This window comes from Halictus rubicundus, chromosome 3, assembly GCF_050948215.1.
Source record: "Halictus rubicundus isolate RS-2024b chromosome 3, iyHalRubi1_principal, whole genome shotgun sequence".
Lineage (NCBI taxonomy): Eukaryota > Metazoa > Arthropoda > Insecta > Hymenoptera > Halictidae > Halictus > Halictus rubicundus.
In genome coordinates this window covers 12,683,518-12,699,162 of record NC_135151.1, presented here as the reverse complement: position 1 = coordinate 12,699,162, position 15,645 = coordinate 12,683,518, and the positions used below count along the sequence as shown (strand labels likewise).

The 15,645-nt window shown below is 42.8% G+C and overlaps 1 protein-coding gene across 8 annotated transcripts in view; it reads left to right on the top strand.

The window, feature by feature from the left end:
• The window catches only part of Rbp6 (RNA-binding protein 6), a 1,054,377-nt gene that overhangs the window by 1,023,330 nt on the left and 15,402 nt on the right, over positions 1-15,645 (top strand). For 5 of the 8 annotated variants that reach the window (XM_076785457.1, XM_076785451.1, XM_076785450.1 and 2 more), the window contains 2 exons: positions 9,470-9,574; positions 11,654-11,719. The exons of 1 other annotated variant lie outside the window; for it this stretch is intronic. In XM_076785457.1, coding sequence (XP_076641572.1) covers positions 9,470-9,574; positions 11,654-11,719 — 171 coding nt within the window. The remainder of the gene's footprint in view (positions 1-9,469; positions 9,575-11,653; positions 11,720-15,645) is intronic. 2 more of the 8 variants (XM_076785454.1, XM_076785452.1) reach the window with 1 other exon arrangement.

Sequence of the window (15,645 nt, the reverse complement as noted above, 5' to 3'; positions counted from 1 at the left end):
GCGAAAAGAATCATCGACCAGAAGAAGATCCCAAACGATCCGAAACGCGAGCGTGACTGTGTGTCGAGTATCTCGTCCGTTTTCCGAACAATTGCATGCACTCGGGGTTCGATGTTTGTAGTTCTAGTGAAAACTGAGGTCCTCGCCGGGTTGCGAAAATAATGTTTCGCCGGTCTGCCATCGGGACCCATAGCCAGGACACACGTCGATGAAGATCTATAGTCCGGTTTCATTTCGCGAATTGTCTGCTCGCCGCTATGACTATACATCACGCGGAACCGCGACAAGCGTGTGCAACTTTAATCCTTTTCTCTCGGAATCGTTCGCGATCGCGTTTCGATCCCGCCGCTATAACCAAAAACCCACCTCCAAGCCGCACGTCCAATCCCAAAACCCCCATAACAACCAGCCCGTAACTCTTTCGTGTCTCGTTCGCGTATACGTCGGCTATGGGTCAGTTTTTTTCGAACCGCGTGAAAGAGTGAGAGAGAGAGAGAGAGAGAGAGAGAGAGAGAGAGAGAAAGAGAGAGAGATTGAGATACATAGATCGATTTCGAGTCGAGGGTAAAACGATAAAGAGACCAGGGGACAGACGTCTGGGACAGGATCGTTGCCGAGACCGATGACGAAGACTACCTTGAAGAAGCAGTCACCTAGGGGCGAGTAATCTACCATCTACCTAAACCTACTGTCTCTTAGAAACGTCGTCGTATTATCAAGTGGTTTTTTATTACTATACAGTTATTCATAGTTATTCTGACCTAGTGTGGCGGCCACCGCGGGACGAGCATGATCGAAAACACATTTAAATGTGTATTGCTTTCTAGTTGGACACGTAGTGTAGCAGAATTGGACGAAACAAAAATGTCGAACACTACTTTCGTATTTCTCACTCGACAAGACGAAGGTGACGTTTTTACTTAGAGTTGTCTTTGATGAATACTCATCTTCGATTAAACAAATTATCCTCTTGTCTGGGTAAAAATGAAAATTGTTGCATAAATTTCAGGCTTCGCGAGCTGCACAGACATTCGCGTCTATTCTTGATCGTTCCAATTAAATTTAGTTGGAAATAATGTGATAAAATGATAAACGGTATTCTCGAATTCTTGAAATGTTTTATCTGCTTTAAATTCGATCTACTACTTCTTCGTCGCGGGCGCATGAAATCTAATCATGTCCAACTCTGTTACCGAACGTCGTGAAGCGTCGAATCAGATCGTGCCGTGGTGGCGCAAGAAACGTAGTCATTTAGACAGATCGAGCTGAACGGATTATCAATAGTCTCTGGTTAGAAGCAGTTAGTAGTATAAAGAAGATTCGTTGTCAACTTGACTTTTGTAACTTACACGTTTACAGTAATTAATATAGTTACATACGTGTTAAGGTTGCCAATGCAGTCGAAGTAATTTGATTTATTTCAGGAATGTCAGAGTACATCATTGGATTTGCATTTTGCGACTCGATTGGCAATCTTGGCGGTTTTAGGCTACTAGTGAGAATATCGCCATGGAATAGAACACGTCGACCGACCGTAAAACAGTATCTTTGTCTATTGGAAGACAGTTTTTTCAGTGTCGTCTCAGTTTGATTAAATGGTTATAGACACAGTAGTACGATATGCTGGCGAAACTGGGGCCCCTCTACAGCCTCGGGCTCGCCGATCCATACATTATCATAGTTCATAGACCAATTTGATAGAACAGTAGATTAGTTGCGTAGATAGTATGAGAGTGGTATATACCTTTACTTTTGTGTGTCGTGTGTATATCCGCAGAGTTTAACTGTCCGTATCTTTTTAATACGTATATTGTTACCACGTTTTATATGTACATTATCCTGTTTTGATCATTGTACTTGATGAACCCGTTGTATTCTACGAATAGTAATTCTTTTGATATACATATATATTATTATTGTCTATATCTACACATATACATATATATATGTATACTAGCTATACCGTAACACCTGTTACTTCGACCAGTTGTTACTGTTTAAAACATCGTTGAAGTTTTACTTGGCCACTAGTGTTTATTAGAACGCTAATTAGTAAATAGCCGAGTGAGAGATTTGGCGCGTACGTAGTTTAGACGTTTCTACGTTGACCGTCGATTTATATATTTTCACTATATAATACCTTGTGCCTATATTATATATTTACATACCTTCGAGATTTTACGATTATCCTTATTGTCGTTATTATCGATTAAATTACGTGTGCGTAGTTTAGGTTGTGCAGATTAACCACGTTTTGGAAATTGCCTTTCGTTTGTTGACGCTTCGCGTCCTCGTCGATGCACTGGGACACGCTCGACTAACAAACCCGGTCTGACAATTAACATTAACAACGTGATCGTGGTCGTTTATCGAACACGTGACTCGTCCAGTGTGTTGCTTTCGTCGGGGCTTGGAGTTTCTTTCCACAGGTGCTTTCGAAAAGTCGAGGGAACTTCATTACAGTAATGTCTCGATACATGCGCAAAGAACGTATTTAATCATTTTCTCAATAGAACTTTGATCAACGTATTTGCGCCATTTTTCTGATTAAAACGAATCCAAACACAGCATGTTTCGGAGCATATTTACTTGTTCAATAGACGCTTCAATAGAACCTCGATTATCCGAACCGAATACATACGTGCTCCACATTTAAATAGTTCGATCGAATGCCGATCTACATAGTGCATGATTCATTGTATACATCAGTAAAGATATTGAATCCTACATTGTAGCTAGGTAACTGTTCTATCATCAGGAGCGGTTGCATCCCGTTGATTAGTTCAGATAACGGAGGTTCTACTAAATCGTGGATTACACGAGTAAACATGAATCAAATTGCGTCGTGTTTGGTATCGTTTTGATCAGAAAACTGCCACGACTATGTTGGTAAAAGCTTCGTACGAAAATGATTGAAAAGAATCAAGATTTTACACTAGATTAATATTGTTGTTCACTGGCCATTCTTTTCTACGCTCGACCCAAGAGCTTGGACATTAAAGAACGGCGTCTGTGCACGATGCAAGTGACATTTCAACTTGAGAATTTCGCACATATCGAGGCATCAGTATGGTTCTAACAGTGACACGCAGAAATCGCGCATTAATCGTCTCCGATGCGCTCTCCCGTCGGAATTAATCTCTCGCCGCGCGCGAAGCTTTCATTAACCGATACCCCAAAGCAATACTTTCCTCTTATCGCTTCGTCAGCTATCTGTATCCCGTCCGCATGCTACCGTGTCTCCCGTCTCCCCGTGTGTATCGCATAACTAATATTTCAGGAACACGTATTCTACGAATACTACACCTCTCCGATACCCAATCCACCGCGAACCGAAACGGTTCGGTGCACAAGCAAACATTATGCGCTCGTGTAATACGTACGTAGATCTGCTCTCTTAGAGAACCGCACCTGTATTTTATTGCCTGCACGAGGGAACCTGCAGATGTGGATCAAGCGAACACTCTTATTTTTCCACGGACTCAGCATTATCCTCGTACCTCTGTCCTCGATGCATTCCTCCCGCGAAATCGACTCTTTTATTATGTTTGGTGATCTCACTGTGACCGATTACGGAGCTCCTGCTCACAATTATACGACGATTCATGAAAAACTTAATTCACACATACAAATTTCTTACTCGACTTCCCATAGTATGGATTTTAACCCGTTTGTACAATTTTTTCGCAGTTTCTATATAAATCAATAGTCTTGAGTCTAATATTTTTAACCACAATATGACAAAAGTATCTTGCTATCCAAGGAAGTTAAGCATCCCTATTGTCACATTAGAGTAAATTCAGTTTTTCTTTGAACTGTGAATTCATCGTCAACCCTTCTGGAACAACGCCTAATCATCGATTCTTTTCTGTATGGTCAACGTTGTATGATTTACCTTTTTTGTTTTACATGTTTCATAGCTATCTCCAAAATCTAGAAACTACACAACGATGAAGAGTATCTACTAAATAATCGCTAACAGTCTCGTGCAATAAATTTTGCAACACTCAGTCGGCACAATGCACACGCGTCATCTCTGAAGGATTAATATGTATCTACAGGATAATATTTGTAACTTCCAAGTTCCATGTTCCATTAATAATAAAAATTCGTGGAATAGACGGTTAAATAAAACGTCGCGCAGCCAACGCAGCAACACATCGAATAGCAGTACATCGAAGCTTACGTTCCCATTTGGCAAATTGAAAACCGGCCCAGTTTTTTTTCGCGTTAATTTCCCACGCAGGAGCCGCCGTGATTATATAAAAACGTCGGCCACAGTCCCAAGTATTTTGATTTATCCGCGCCGGGCGTCCGGTTTTTTGGATTCGCAAGCGTCAGCATCACGCCGCCGACGAGAAGAATTAATTGCGACCGGCAACAGAACGACATTGGCCGGCGAACTGTGCTGCCCGGTCGAAATCATTCACCTGTCCGACTGTCACAGTCTTCTGGCCCTGCCGATATTTCATATCCCGCGAGTGGATCTCGCCGAGCAACCCTTTTATCCAGATTCTCGATCGTATCTACGTCAGCTGGAGATACACTCGAAATAGATGAACTCTTGGCCTAGATCTTTATGCGTCCGCCGTTTCGATGGAGAGAAACGATCGAGCCTCGCCTTCGAGAATCTCCACTTCGAATCCGCATTACACTGTCCCCTCTGTGAATTTTCTTCGATGAATCTTCTCTTGATCGAGCGCTGGAACTCGACTTGTTCTTCGATTATTTTAAATCGGAAGCACTTCGAATTTCCCTTTTGATGATCCAGATAGTTAACCCCCGTGCAATCGGAGATCTATCTTTCTTGTTCCACGAGCCACGAGTAGGAGCTAAGTAGAAATCTTTATTTTCAACAATCTGAAAAAAAATTTAAAGAATATATTGCCGTCTTAAAGCCCTTTTAATGTTCGTACTCTTTGAAACTTCATCTACTCATTTACTTCATAAAATACACAGTCTTATCTCCGCATTTCTGACTTCTTTCCGATTTCTTTTCGTTTATGAATTCACGTGAGTTTGTCTTCCACTCGCAGCATTTCTGCTAGATATTATCCTATTTCATGAACGGAAAGCAACATTACGAAGAACGTAGTGTATTTCGTGAGAGAAAATATTGACCAAAAATTTTCTTACGTCGATTCGCGAAGAGTCGCGAGCACGGGGGTTAAGCATACCGTGGTTTCCCGTCGAAAAGCTTTTTCCCTTTTATCAAAAAAGTGTGACAGTCTCTTGCCAGCGTATCGATGTCCATGCTCGCGGGATCCCGAAACTCGCCAACCATTTCCGACACACGTGGCCCCCTTCTTTTCACGAAAAACGTCCGATAAACGTCTGCGGGCAAAGTTTTCCAGTTCATTCGTCACTCCGGCTGACAGCACTCGGATCTCGTTCTTTATGTCCACGTTCTCCTGCTCTGCCTGGTTGGCCTCAAAGTTGCGCGACGGATGAGCTCCCATTGTCCAAATATTTGTATTAAGCTCAATGTACCGGGCTACATACATACATACATACGAGAGAGAGAGAGAGAGGGAGAGAGAGAGAGAGATCTTCGTCTCGCCGCACACGCAAATTCCGCGAACCGCCGCCGAAATAATCCAATCAAACCCCATTGCTGACACGAGATGAAAAATTCACGAGCTCCCGAAAATCCTTTGAGTTTCATAGCGTGACGAACAATGGCTTCCATAAAACCATCGATTTCCGATTTGCCCGGCTGCCTGAGTGCATCCCCTCTTCGAAAAATTCTAGCAAGTCGACTATCAAATCATTGGCTGCGCGATTCTGAGCTGTGCCGGGCAACCATATTTGATTTGTGCCGGAACGACGAACAACTAACTAATTACGTTCCTCAATGTTCTAGTTGCTCGTTGTTTTTCGAGAACCTTCATTCGTTACCATTCACTGTAGATACATATCACAATGTTTGAAATTTAAACGTATTAACCGCTTGCCATACAATCTTGTACGCGGCTCCGCTCATTGGACATCTGGGTACATACCAATACAGAAGCGCCCGTACGTGTCAAAAACGCTGAAAATCGAACATCTTTACACACGCATAACTTTTCAATTACTGATCTCCTAGGATTAAAACTTGGATTTTCAGAATTTTTTCGCCAAAATCTACTGGATTACATAAAAAAAAGTTAAAAATATCTGGAATCTTGAAGTGAAGTTTGGCTGAAATTTTAATAAATCATTGTTCAATCACTTCAATTCGTTCGCGAATCACATATAAATTTGTTCGTTTTGATTATTGCCGAACGCTGCTCGTAAGAAGACGCAGCACAGGTCGAAAGAGTCGCATGTTTTCTTGAAAAATGTATAACCCAGCGTGGTCCAGGTTCTCCACGAAGTACCCCGTTTCCATTCGCAGGCCGGAACATGGTGTAGGGAAAAAACGTGTATGAAGCCACGTAAATCGTCAGGCGATACAGAAGCGAATATTCCTCTGGAGCTGCAGTGGCTCGAAACATCCGCCCGATAGAGACAAGCCACACCATTAAGCGGCGTGATACCCCCATACAAATCACGTCGATCTGCGATTTATGGTCCTACCCCCAGCCACCCTTCGCGCTATCGTGTTATCAGTCTCGCCAGTCGCCCAAAACGAGATCCGAACTCTGGAAATACTCTGTTTTCACGCTGTCCGAGCCGTGATCCTTTTCTTCGGCATTCGATCTGCTTTTTGAAACCACGTTGATCAATTTACACCCGAGGTATCACGGGTCCACATTTTCCAATATTTCGTCCTCAGGCTGAAGATTATTTTGACTTTTCTCTCACGGGAGCCTTTCGACATTTCCGTCGGCGTACCATCTGCTTTTTGAAACCAAGTTGATCAATTTACACGCGAGGTATTTTTCACCATGTTCCAGAGTTTTCAATGTTTCGTTCTCAGGTTGCAAATTATTTTGACTTTGCTCACGCGAAGCTTCCAACCTTTCAGTTTGTCGTTGCGCGGATTAATTTGCAGCTTTTCCTTCGATTCCCACGGAACTCCTTCACTTTCGAGCTTCCCTTCAGGATTTTAATGTTTCATTTGACGCATGCCGGCTCGCTAACCGCGCAACGCGAGCTCCGCACAAGCAGCCACTAACCCAATTAACCCGAAGCTTGCTTTTCGCGACGTTCCGCAATATTTTACGCTACCTAGAACATTTTCAGCCACTTTCGGCGAAACTTGCTGCCTTGACGCTGCCTGTTTAAAAAACGGAGTTGGAGAGGCTCAAATTGAACCTAGAAACGGGCATCCCCTACATTTCTATTATCTTCTGCTTCCTCCGACGAGATGTTTATGTCTTTGATGTTTCGATTATGCTCTGACGTCGTTGAGTCTTCATTTTTCGAGACTAACTTCCACGTTCATTTTTAATAATTACATATCGATGTCTTCCAACGTTTTTAAGTTTACTACCATTTTAAATTTCTGTTGTTCGTTGTTCTCATAAATGCATAAAATCCAGAGTCTAGCGACATCATCAGTAAATGTTCTGACTACCAAGGGTTAACACTCCAAGGGTACAGTTTGAGCTCGTTAGCATGAACCTGTGGCGATCACCGCTACAGTGACATACAGCCATAGTTCTTGGTCTCCGTTTTAAAAACGACAGAGTCACACCCATTCATTCCCGGCCCCATTCCACGGAGCATCGATGACTCGTCACCCCTTTGATCCCCGGGGCCCTTGGAAATTTCGAAATCAATCCTGTGTATGCGTCTCGCAGCCAGCTTTTGTACCCTATACGCGAACACAACCGCTATAATTTACCGGCGTCGGTACTCCCGTTTTCATTCGACGCTTTTGCCCGACTCTCTGTGTCCCGGTTCTCCGTTTTCCACGGCGCATTTTCCGCGACGATGTTCCGATGGTCCGCCTTTAGCGGACCGACTTTAAACCATTTACCGGGATCCCTTGTGCGATATTTTTTTTTTCTTTGATTCCGATGTTAAAGGCTCGCCTCGCGTTAATGCACGCGGCGCGACGGCGCCCGTACCGGCTCGTACTCGCTCAAACCCGTTCGTACTCGCCCGCGTGTTTATTTCGCGAAAGGCCTCCGGGGGAAAAAAGTTGCGTAGCATCAGGCCAGACCGTCCTGCATTCATCGACGGCACAAAACGCGCCTCGGATTTTCCACGAACCGTTTAAAAGGATCCGCGAAGCTTTGTTCCCGCGGCCAAGCGCGAGCGACGATGCTTTTCTTCCTTTCGATGGAATGTTCTCTGTTATCGAGCACGGGTAATTAATGCGCGCCGCGATTAGCGACGATAGAAAGTCTAACTAAATCCGTACCGAAGTATCTCTTCGATTGCGAATTTTGTTTCGTCGAGATTGTTAGATGGAGAACCTGGATCTTCCTGTTGTCCCTTCTGGGGCTTGCAATCTTGGAAGATTGTTTGACGTTTTTTTGCTATAGGAATAATTGTAAAATTACTGATCTTTATAGAAAGTTTTAAGCGTTCTCCTAACTGTCTTTTCATATTTTCTTGTTAAGTAAAATTACTAAATGTCGGAGCTGTACGACATTGCCCAGTTGTTAGCTTGCGTCCTGAGTAAAAAAAGATCGGAATACAAAAAATCAAAATTTTTGCGTCAACTCAATCAGAACTAGATTATCTGAGATATAGAATATGATTTTTTAATAATTTTGAGACATAAAGCAATAAATATGGAAATCGTAAAAGAATGGGGAACAGACAAAATTTTCATCGTCCCTGCACAAGATGACTAATTTGTCTGTTATTAATCATTTCATTTCGTAGACACGTGTTCTAGTGTTCTCTGCATACTAAACTTTAAAAAGAAGTCAACTTCTTTTTGGAAAGAATGTTTTTTTTTTCAATTTCCAAGATTGCACCCTCTAACACGCCTGTTATTAATCTTTTCATTTCGTCGACGCGCGACAATAACGTAAAATATTTATTTTCTGATTAAACCAGTCCTCGTTGCTTGTGCTATCCGCCACATGTAAAATTCTTTGTTTCCTTAAAAAACAAAGTATTACATTTAATCTTGCCACACCTGTGGCTGATAACGTACAACAAAAATGATGAACTCACGTAGTCATAGCGGCATCAAGGACCACAATTTTCGTTTCTGCTCAATTCTCATCACTATAGATTTCCACGATCAAGAGATATGTTAGCCTGCTGTTTCCCGAACCAGCGAAAAATCGACAGCATCATTAGAAACATAGAATATCCTTTGAATTATTACACAATATTTCTCTGACAACTGCAATAATAAACAAGTATGCACTTTAATTATAAGTACAAGCTTCGCCGGCTCCTCAGCAAACAGTCAGCGAACTCTGTATCTATAATTGCGAGACATCCCGTGCAGGTTTTCACTAGCGAGTGAAATAATGATTTTACTTGATGCTCCTCGCAGTCCCAAAAACACCGTCCATGCATTTGATTTTGATCCCACATTCTCAGCTCTCTTCTTGTTCTTTATCAATGTTAGGAGTGCCGGCAGTGTACTACCACGGAACCGGAAGTGACAATGCGAGCCGCGCGTATACGGAGACATCGATGCAACACGTCCAACGGACCGCAATCCGGAAGAAATGTATGAAGTCGACATTCACTCTGGACTGGAAAATAACGCATCGCACACGCCTTCTCTTCCCCACCCCCCTTTTTTTTTTAATTTTCCTCTCCTTTCAATCTGTACATCTATCTTTCTGTTTCGTCGACTTCTCTACGCCTGTCACTTTGTCTCCTGAGTCACTGTCTAGCTTTATCTTCTTCTCCTCCTTCCGTTGCAGATTAAAACTGTATTCGCCGATTTCGTCGAACGTTTTCAGTTCACACGGCCCCGTCCGACAATCGTCATCCTCGATCTACCCTGTCTATTGTTCAACGGAATTCGTTTCCGCAACGCCGCGCGACGCGAATTATAGCAATTCTACGAGAGTTTCGACGGGTTGAGCGCAAAACGGGCCGCGGTATCGTCGCCGGAACACATCGCCGATCGATAGACACGGGTTCTATTATTACAGAACAAATATTTCACGAGCACTCGCCACGTCCGCGCCCTGAACGCGATGGTCGATCGTTCCGGAACGACTTCGAGGAAAATGCTGCGCGAAAATCGCGTGAATTCAGCGCAGTGGTCTGGATTTTGAACGCGGGTCAAGGAATTCAGAGTACGAGCACCTAGTTTTGCAGATAGAAGTAAAGAGAAAACAGTAAAAAATTTAAAGCACTCGCGATTTAATCAGAGTTCCCTATTTTACGTATATTTAATATGGACACGTGTGGTGTGCTAAAAGATAGACGATTTCCAGTGTGAATATCTTTGGTATATGTGAAATAGAAAACCCTAATTAGCGAAGGATCTTGCAGATTCTGGAGAATACGATTTTTATTGAAAATTTGCGTGGAAGGCGATTTTATGACGATAGGAAACCTAGTTGCAGTCAGCCGTTATGTTTTTCACAAGATACAATACTATATGAAGCTAATGGATACTGTAATTTTTCTGTATTTTTCATACAATTTGTTAACCAAGGTTTGTTTATTATATCATACACTGTGACATTGCGATAAGAATTTTTCATCGAGATTTAAATCATTGGTGCCAGATGTGAAATTTTGATCAAATTAATTTTTACTAGAACTTGTAGGTTGCTAAAGAATGAATCATATACTGTGATATATACGATTTTTCACTCAAGATTTAAATCATTTTACCATATTTTGTACCATAAAATAATTTATATTGTACCGTAATTAGCCAACGGGAAGTAACGCTAACATCTTTAATAAGATTTCCCAGCATCCCCAACTGCCACCAAACGAAAAACACAGTATTCTATCTCGTAAAAAATCCAAAAGTGTAGTCGACTAACTGTAATCACAGTATCTCATCGTCCCAAAATTGTACATCAATTTTCTCTGAAATCGAACTCTCTTAGGTGTGCAAGATCCTCCCCACTCGACGTCGTGAATTCGCAGAACTTTTCCGCGTTAGTATCAACAAGGTCATAAATTCCGCGTCCACCGGTTCTCGGAATCTCTACGGGAGCCATAACCGGGTCGGGGAAGTCCCGATCTCGAAACGTAAACATCGCAAACTCTGCGAGCCTCGTCGTTGATTTCCGGCGCATCGCGAAACAAAGGGCGCGGAGAAAGGAAAGATGGAGGACGAAAAGGAGAGCGGGAAAAAGCCACATGCCGACATACATACACAGACATACAGACATACACACACACGCATACACATACATACACACACAGAGAAAGAGAGAGAGGGAGAGAGATAGAATCCGGGGGAAAAGCGAAAAAGTCGCGAGAAACGTAGACGGGAAACGTGTGCTCGTTCGGTCGTCACAATCAGCGAGAGGTACGCGCGACAAAGCAACACATGGGGAAAAGTCACGTCCGTGTCTCTCTGTCCTTTCGGCCGTCATCACCTTTGACGTCAGATTTTCTGTTCGTTCGTTTTAATTAGCCAACGAGAGAATATGCGTGTGATTGAGAAAGAAAGAGAGAGAGAGAGAGAGAGAGAGAGAAAGAGAGAGAAAGAGAGAAAGAATCGTTGCCGCGATCGGCGCGGCCGAGTCGTCGTACAACAGAAAGAGACGTAGCGACACGCCTACGCCATCAAGCGCGGAGCAGTTGTGATCAGAGTTTTATGTTTCAGTGGATCTTACTAACGGACAGCTCACCTCCAACAACAACACGCCCTTGCTCACGCAAGCACTCTCTGGTACGTCTACAAAGTTTTCCATTCTTCTAGGCTTCCGTTCCTCTACCTGCGCTTTCTTGTGTTCTCTCGCCAATTGTTGTCGAAACGGACTGAATGAACAATGAGCCCCTCGGGCTTGGCATACGGGCTGAGACACTTAAAACAACACACTCTGATAATTCCTGCAATCTTTGAGCATGCTAAGAAAAAGATAAAAATACTTTGGTTTAGGGTCGAGGGTTATGCGCGTTAGGTGCTGGAGCAGAATTTTTATCGGGTTTCATTTTTATCGAATTGGTGCATGGAAATCAATTTTACTCTGCTCCTTTGGAAATGCAGTGAATTAATAGTCTGTCTAAATGTCCAATTTTCACTATATTAATTATCTACTGTTTTAATAAGCATGGTCATGCAGTGTCTTAAGATCTGAGATTTAAAAAATTGAGACAATATTGATGCCTATGGTCATTAATGTCAGTTTAACAAACGCCTCAAGATTGAAGTAGTGAAAGACACATGGTGCCAGACTGCAAAATGGGATTCTCTGTCTAAAATTGCTTGAAATTGCTTAACAATATAAAAATAACCTTCAAATGTCCTGGGTATATTTACCTCAAGCAAATTCTCCTCCACTAGACAACGACCCCTGCAAAACCAAAGCGATTTTTCTTTTATTCTTCTTTTTCAAAATTACAGGAGTTACTCGGGTGGTTTGTCTTAAGGGCAAACACATACAGTGTGCCCACAAATTTAATATTTTAAGGGATGAATCCACAATCCACTCTAATATGAAAATTAAAATCAAAGCAGCCTTTAATATCATTATGTTGTAACATAAATAAGTTCGACTATATTCAATATTTAGTTTCATTTCCCAACAGAGTACGAAATTATACTCAATTAATTCTACGAAATCCAACTACAATCTTGTTAATCATGAGCAGGCGAAAGATAAAACAGTGGAAAGATTAAAAGAATTTCTATCAACGTATTGATGATAATCATTTACTCGTGCTGTTGAATAGAAATTTTCTGGCGCGTCTGATCATGAGCAACCTATTCTATTTACTGCGAATGCTAGGAGACGCGTAGCTGCCGAATTACATTTTCTGTGGCAGTAAATATAAAGTAAATGTATAAAAAGAACTGTTTGAAAAGACTGTAGACATACCACCACAAAGGATACATGCACACAGTCTTTATTAAACAATTTTTTTCATCGCGTGATACTGGTACGTCTATTGTATAGTAGAACACCTTCACGCTTCCACCGAACTTATTCATGTTACAACCCGATACTTCCACGTTATTAACGATTACGGTTCACAAAGGAGATTCCTAAACGTTAGTAACTGTAGGAAAATTTGTCAAATTTTCATTTTAGATGAGGGTCGAAATCTCTCGAGAAATATTTGACACACACAGTCCCCCGTCCAGGTGTACACATCAGAATGCACGGCCAATAGGTCTCGCCGGTTACGACGCACGGTTTCCGATTCTTGATAGCTTTTCATTATCGAGTCACGCGATAGAAACGAAAGGCAATATATACGGGGAGGGGTGGGGGTGGGGGTGAGGCAACGACGATGGTAGCCTCCTACGGCTTCTTACGAGAGAGACCTTCGTGATTGCCAGATCGAGACGTTACGATATACCGGGCCGGAATCCGGTATTACGGCGTTGCAACGGGGCCCTGGAACTCGTGTAATTCAATCCTCTTTCGTGATTCGATTCTCGAGCTTTAACCGAAACAAGCTTTGCATTACGCCGTAATGGCAAATTGCAACCCTAATTCGGCTCCTTCGTACTTCGAACCGTGAATCGCGAAAACTCGCTCGCGCGCGCTCTGCTCAACGAACTCCCTCTTCCTCTATCTCTCGCAGAACCCTACGACCCCAACGAACCGATGGTTTAGCCACCGGTTCGGATATACGGTTTCCGTGCTGGAATTATTTCTTAGTTGTCGGATCAGGTCGCCCGGTTCTGTCTTCGTCGATTACCCCGTCCTTGTCGTCGCAGTGCCGTGAGAACGATTCGAGACGGAGGGCGGACGCGATTGTGTTTCGATATTCGTTTCCCGATCGATCGATGCCCGTTCGCTGGCTTGTATTGTGTTCCTGGGAACTAGTATGACGTGCTATAGGATGCCAGCGAAGAAATTCGATTGGGTTCATGCTTAAATGCTCGTCGTTCCGAGAGCGTAAACGGTTTTGATTAATCCTTTCGACCCTGATGAAACATAAACAGTGGGGGATCAAATTGTTAGTGACTTACATAAATTGACGAGTTTATGTCAGAGCATTCGATTTTTTAATGGGACCACAGCTATGTTGGATTGTTATTATTGGGCTGTAGATTTCAATTTTGACATTTCTTTATTGATTCACTAGCAAAATAGTATCGCAGTTTGCAAAATTAGATAGAATGTCCTCGAGTCGTTTACGGAAGAAAACAAAGTGTCGATGAAGACTAATGTCAGCGAATACAAATGCCCACGAAAACTATCGTCAATGACGACAGAATGTCACTGAAAACCGTGGTCGGAGACATCACAATGTCAACAAAGACAGAATATCGGTGAAATATATAGCGATCAAGTAGTGTCGATGTAAACATTGTCGAGGAAATCACTGTCGGTTAAGTGGAACGGACCTGCTACATGTAGTGCAGAGGTACGGAGGCAGAAATGTTAATTTTTATACGAACAATCGAATGATCCTCTTCAAAATTTAGGTACTAGACATTCAATCTGTAGTATGAAGTAACTATTCAGTTTGTGTAAATTCTTCAACATAGTATATTCTAATTTACAATACACTGAGAAAAGAGAGAAAGTTTTTAGCCTTATTTAACTTCACTGAGATACATACATCCGTTCAAGTATTTGATATACATTCACCATCAAATAGATCGTCTCGGTTTCTAAAGGGAAAAGGAAAATCCGAATAGAAAAAATTGGGTCGGAAGGGTAAAAACATTGAATTTCGAAAATCGAATGTCGAATCTCTCCGAGCATCAAGGGCGCGATTACACAAGGGTGCGTCACCGCATAGAAATACAAAAATGCCGTGGTAAGAACAGTTCAGACTAAAACTGCATCGAACGAAGCTGGACGAGCCAGTATGCGTCTCGCGATATAAAATCGCAAGTAATGTAACCGCACCCTTAGCGTTCGCGTGATTTACCGCGGCGTTCGAGAGACGATGAACAATATCCGAGGAGGAGCGACGCCGCAAAATCTCGCCGGGAGTAGATTGCGCGCGAGAAATTTACGAGCGGAATCCTCCTAAATAAGTAAAAGGGACCGCAATTCCTTCGAGAATTCTTTTCCCCGGGAATCCGCGCTAATTTCTCGAAAATGGTCGGACCGTTCCGGGCGCTTTTCAACGGGCGTATATCGTGAAAGGACTTTCTTCTTAACCGGCGGAAGGCGAGCAGAGAGTCTTCCTCGAAAGGGGGTGAGAAAGAGGGGTAGTAGAAGTAATTCAGAAAGAAAGAAAAAGAGAGAGAGAGAGAGAAAGGAAAAAGCGGGGCATGGAATTCTGAAAAGTGTCACACGTGTAGCTAGATGCCGCCAGCGAAATACACCAGCTCCTCGGGCGCAACGCTTTTATTTTTTTATTCGGTTTCACCACCCCCGCTGAATCTGATCCTCTCTTTCTCTCTCACACACACACACTCTTTCTCGTTCATCCTTCTCTCACCCCAGTTTCGTTCGCCGTCCGCAATCTCCTCTCAAATAAATCAAACTTTTGAATCGCGCGCACCCAGGCTCCCTCTCCCAATCGACGAAACCGGCCACCGCCGGCAGAAAACTTTGTAACCGGCCGCCATTGTCCAGAGTTTAAAAGCTGAATGGGGTTTTAGATTGTACATCGAGCGCTTTCGGGGTTTGTCATACTCCGCCCTCCGACTTTTCTTCGAGCGAGTTTCGAATTCTTTGCGTT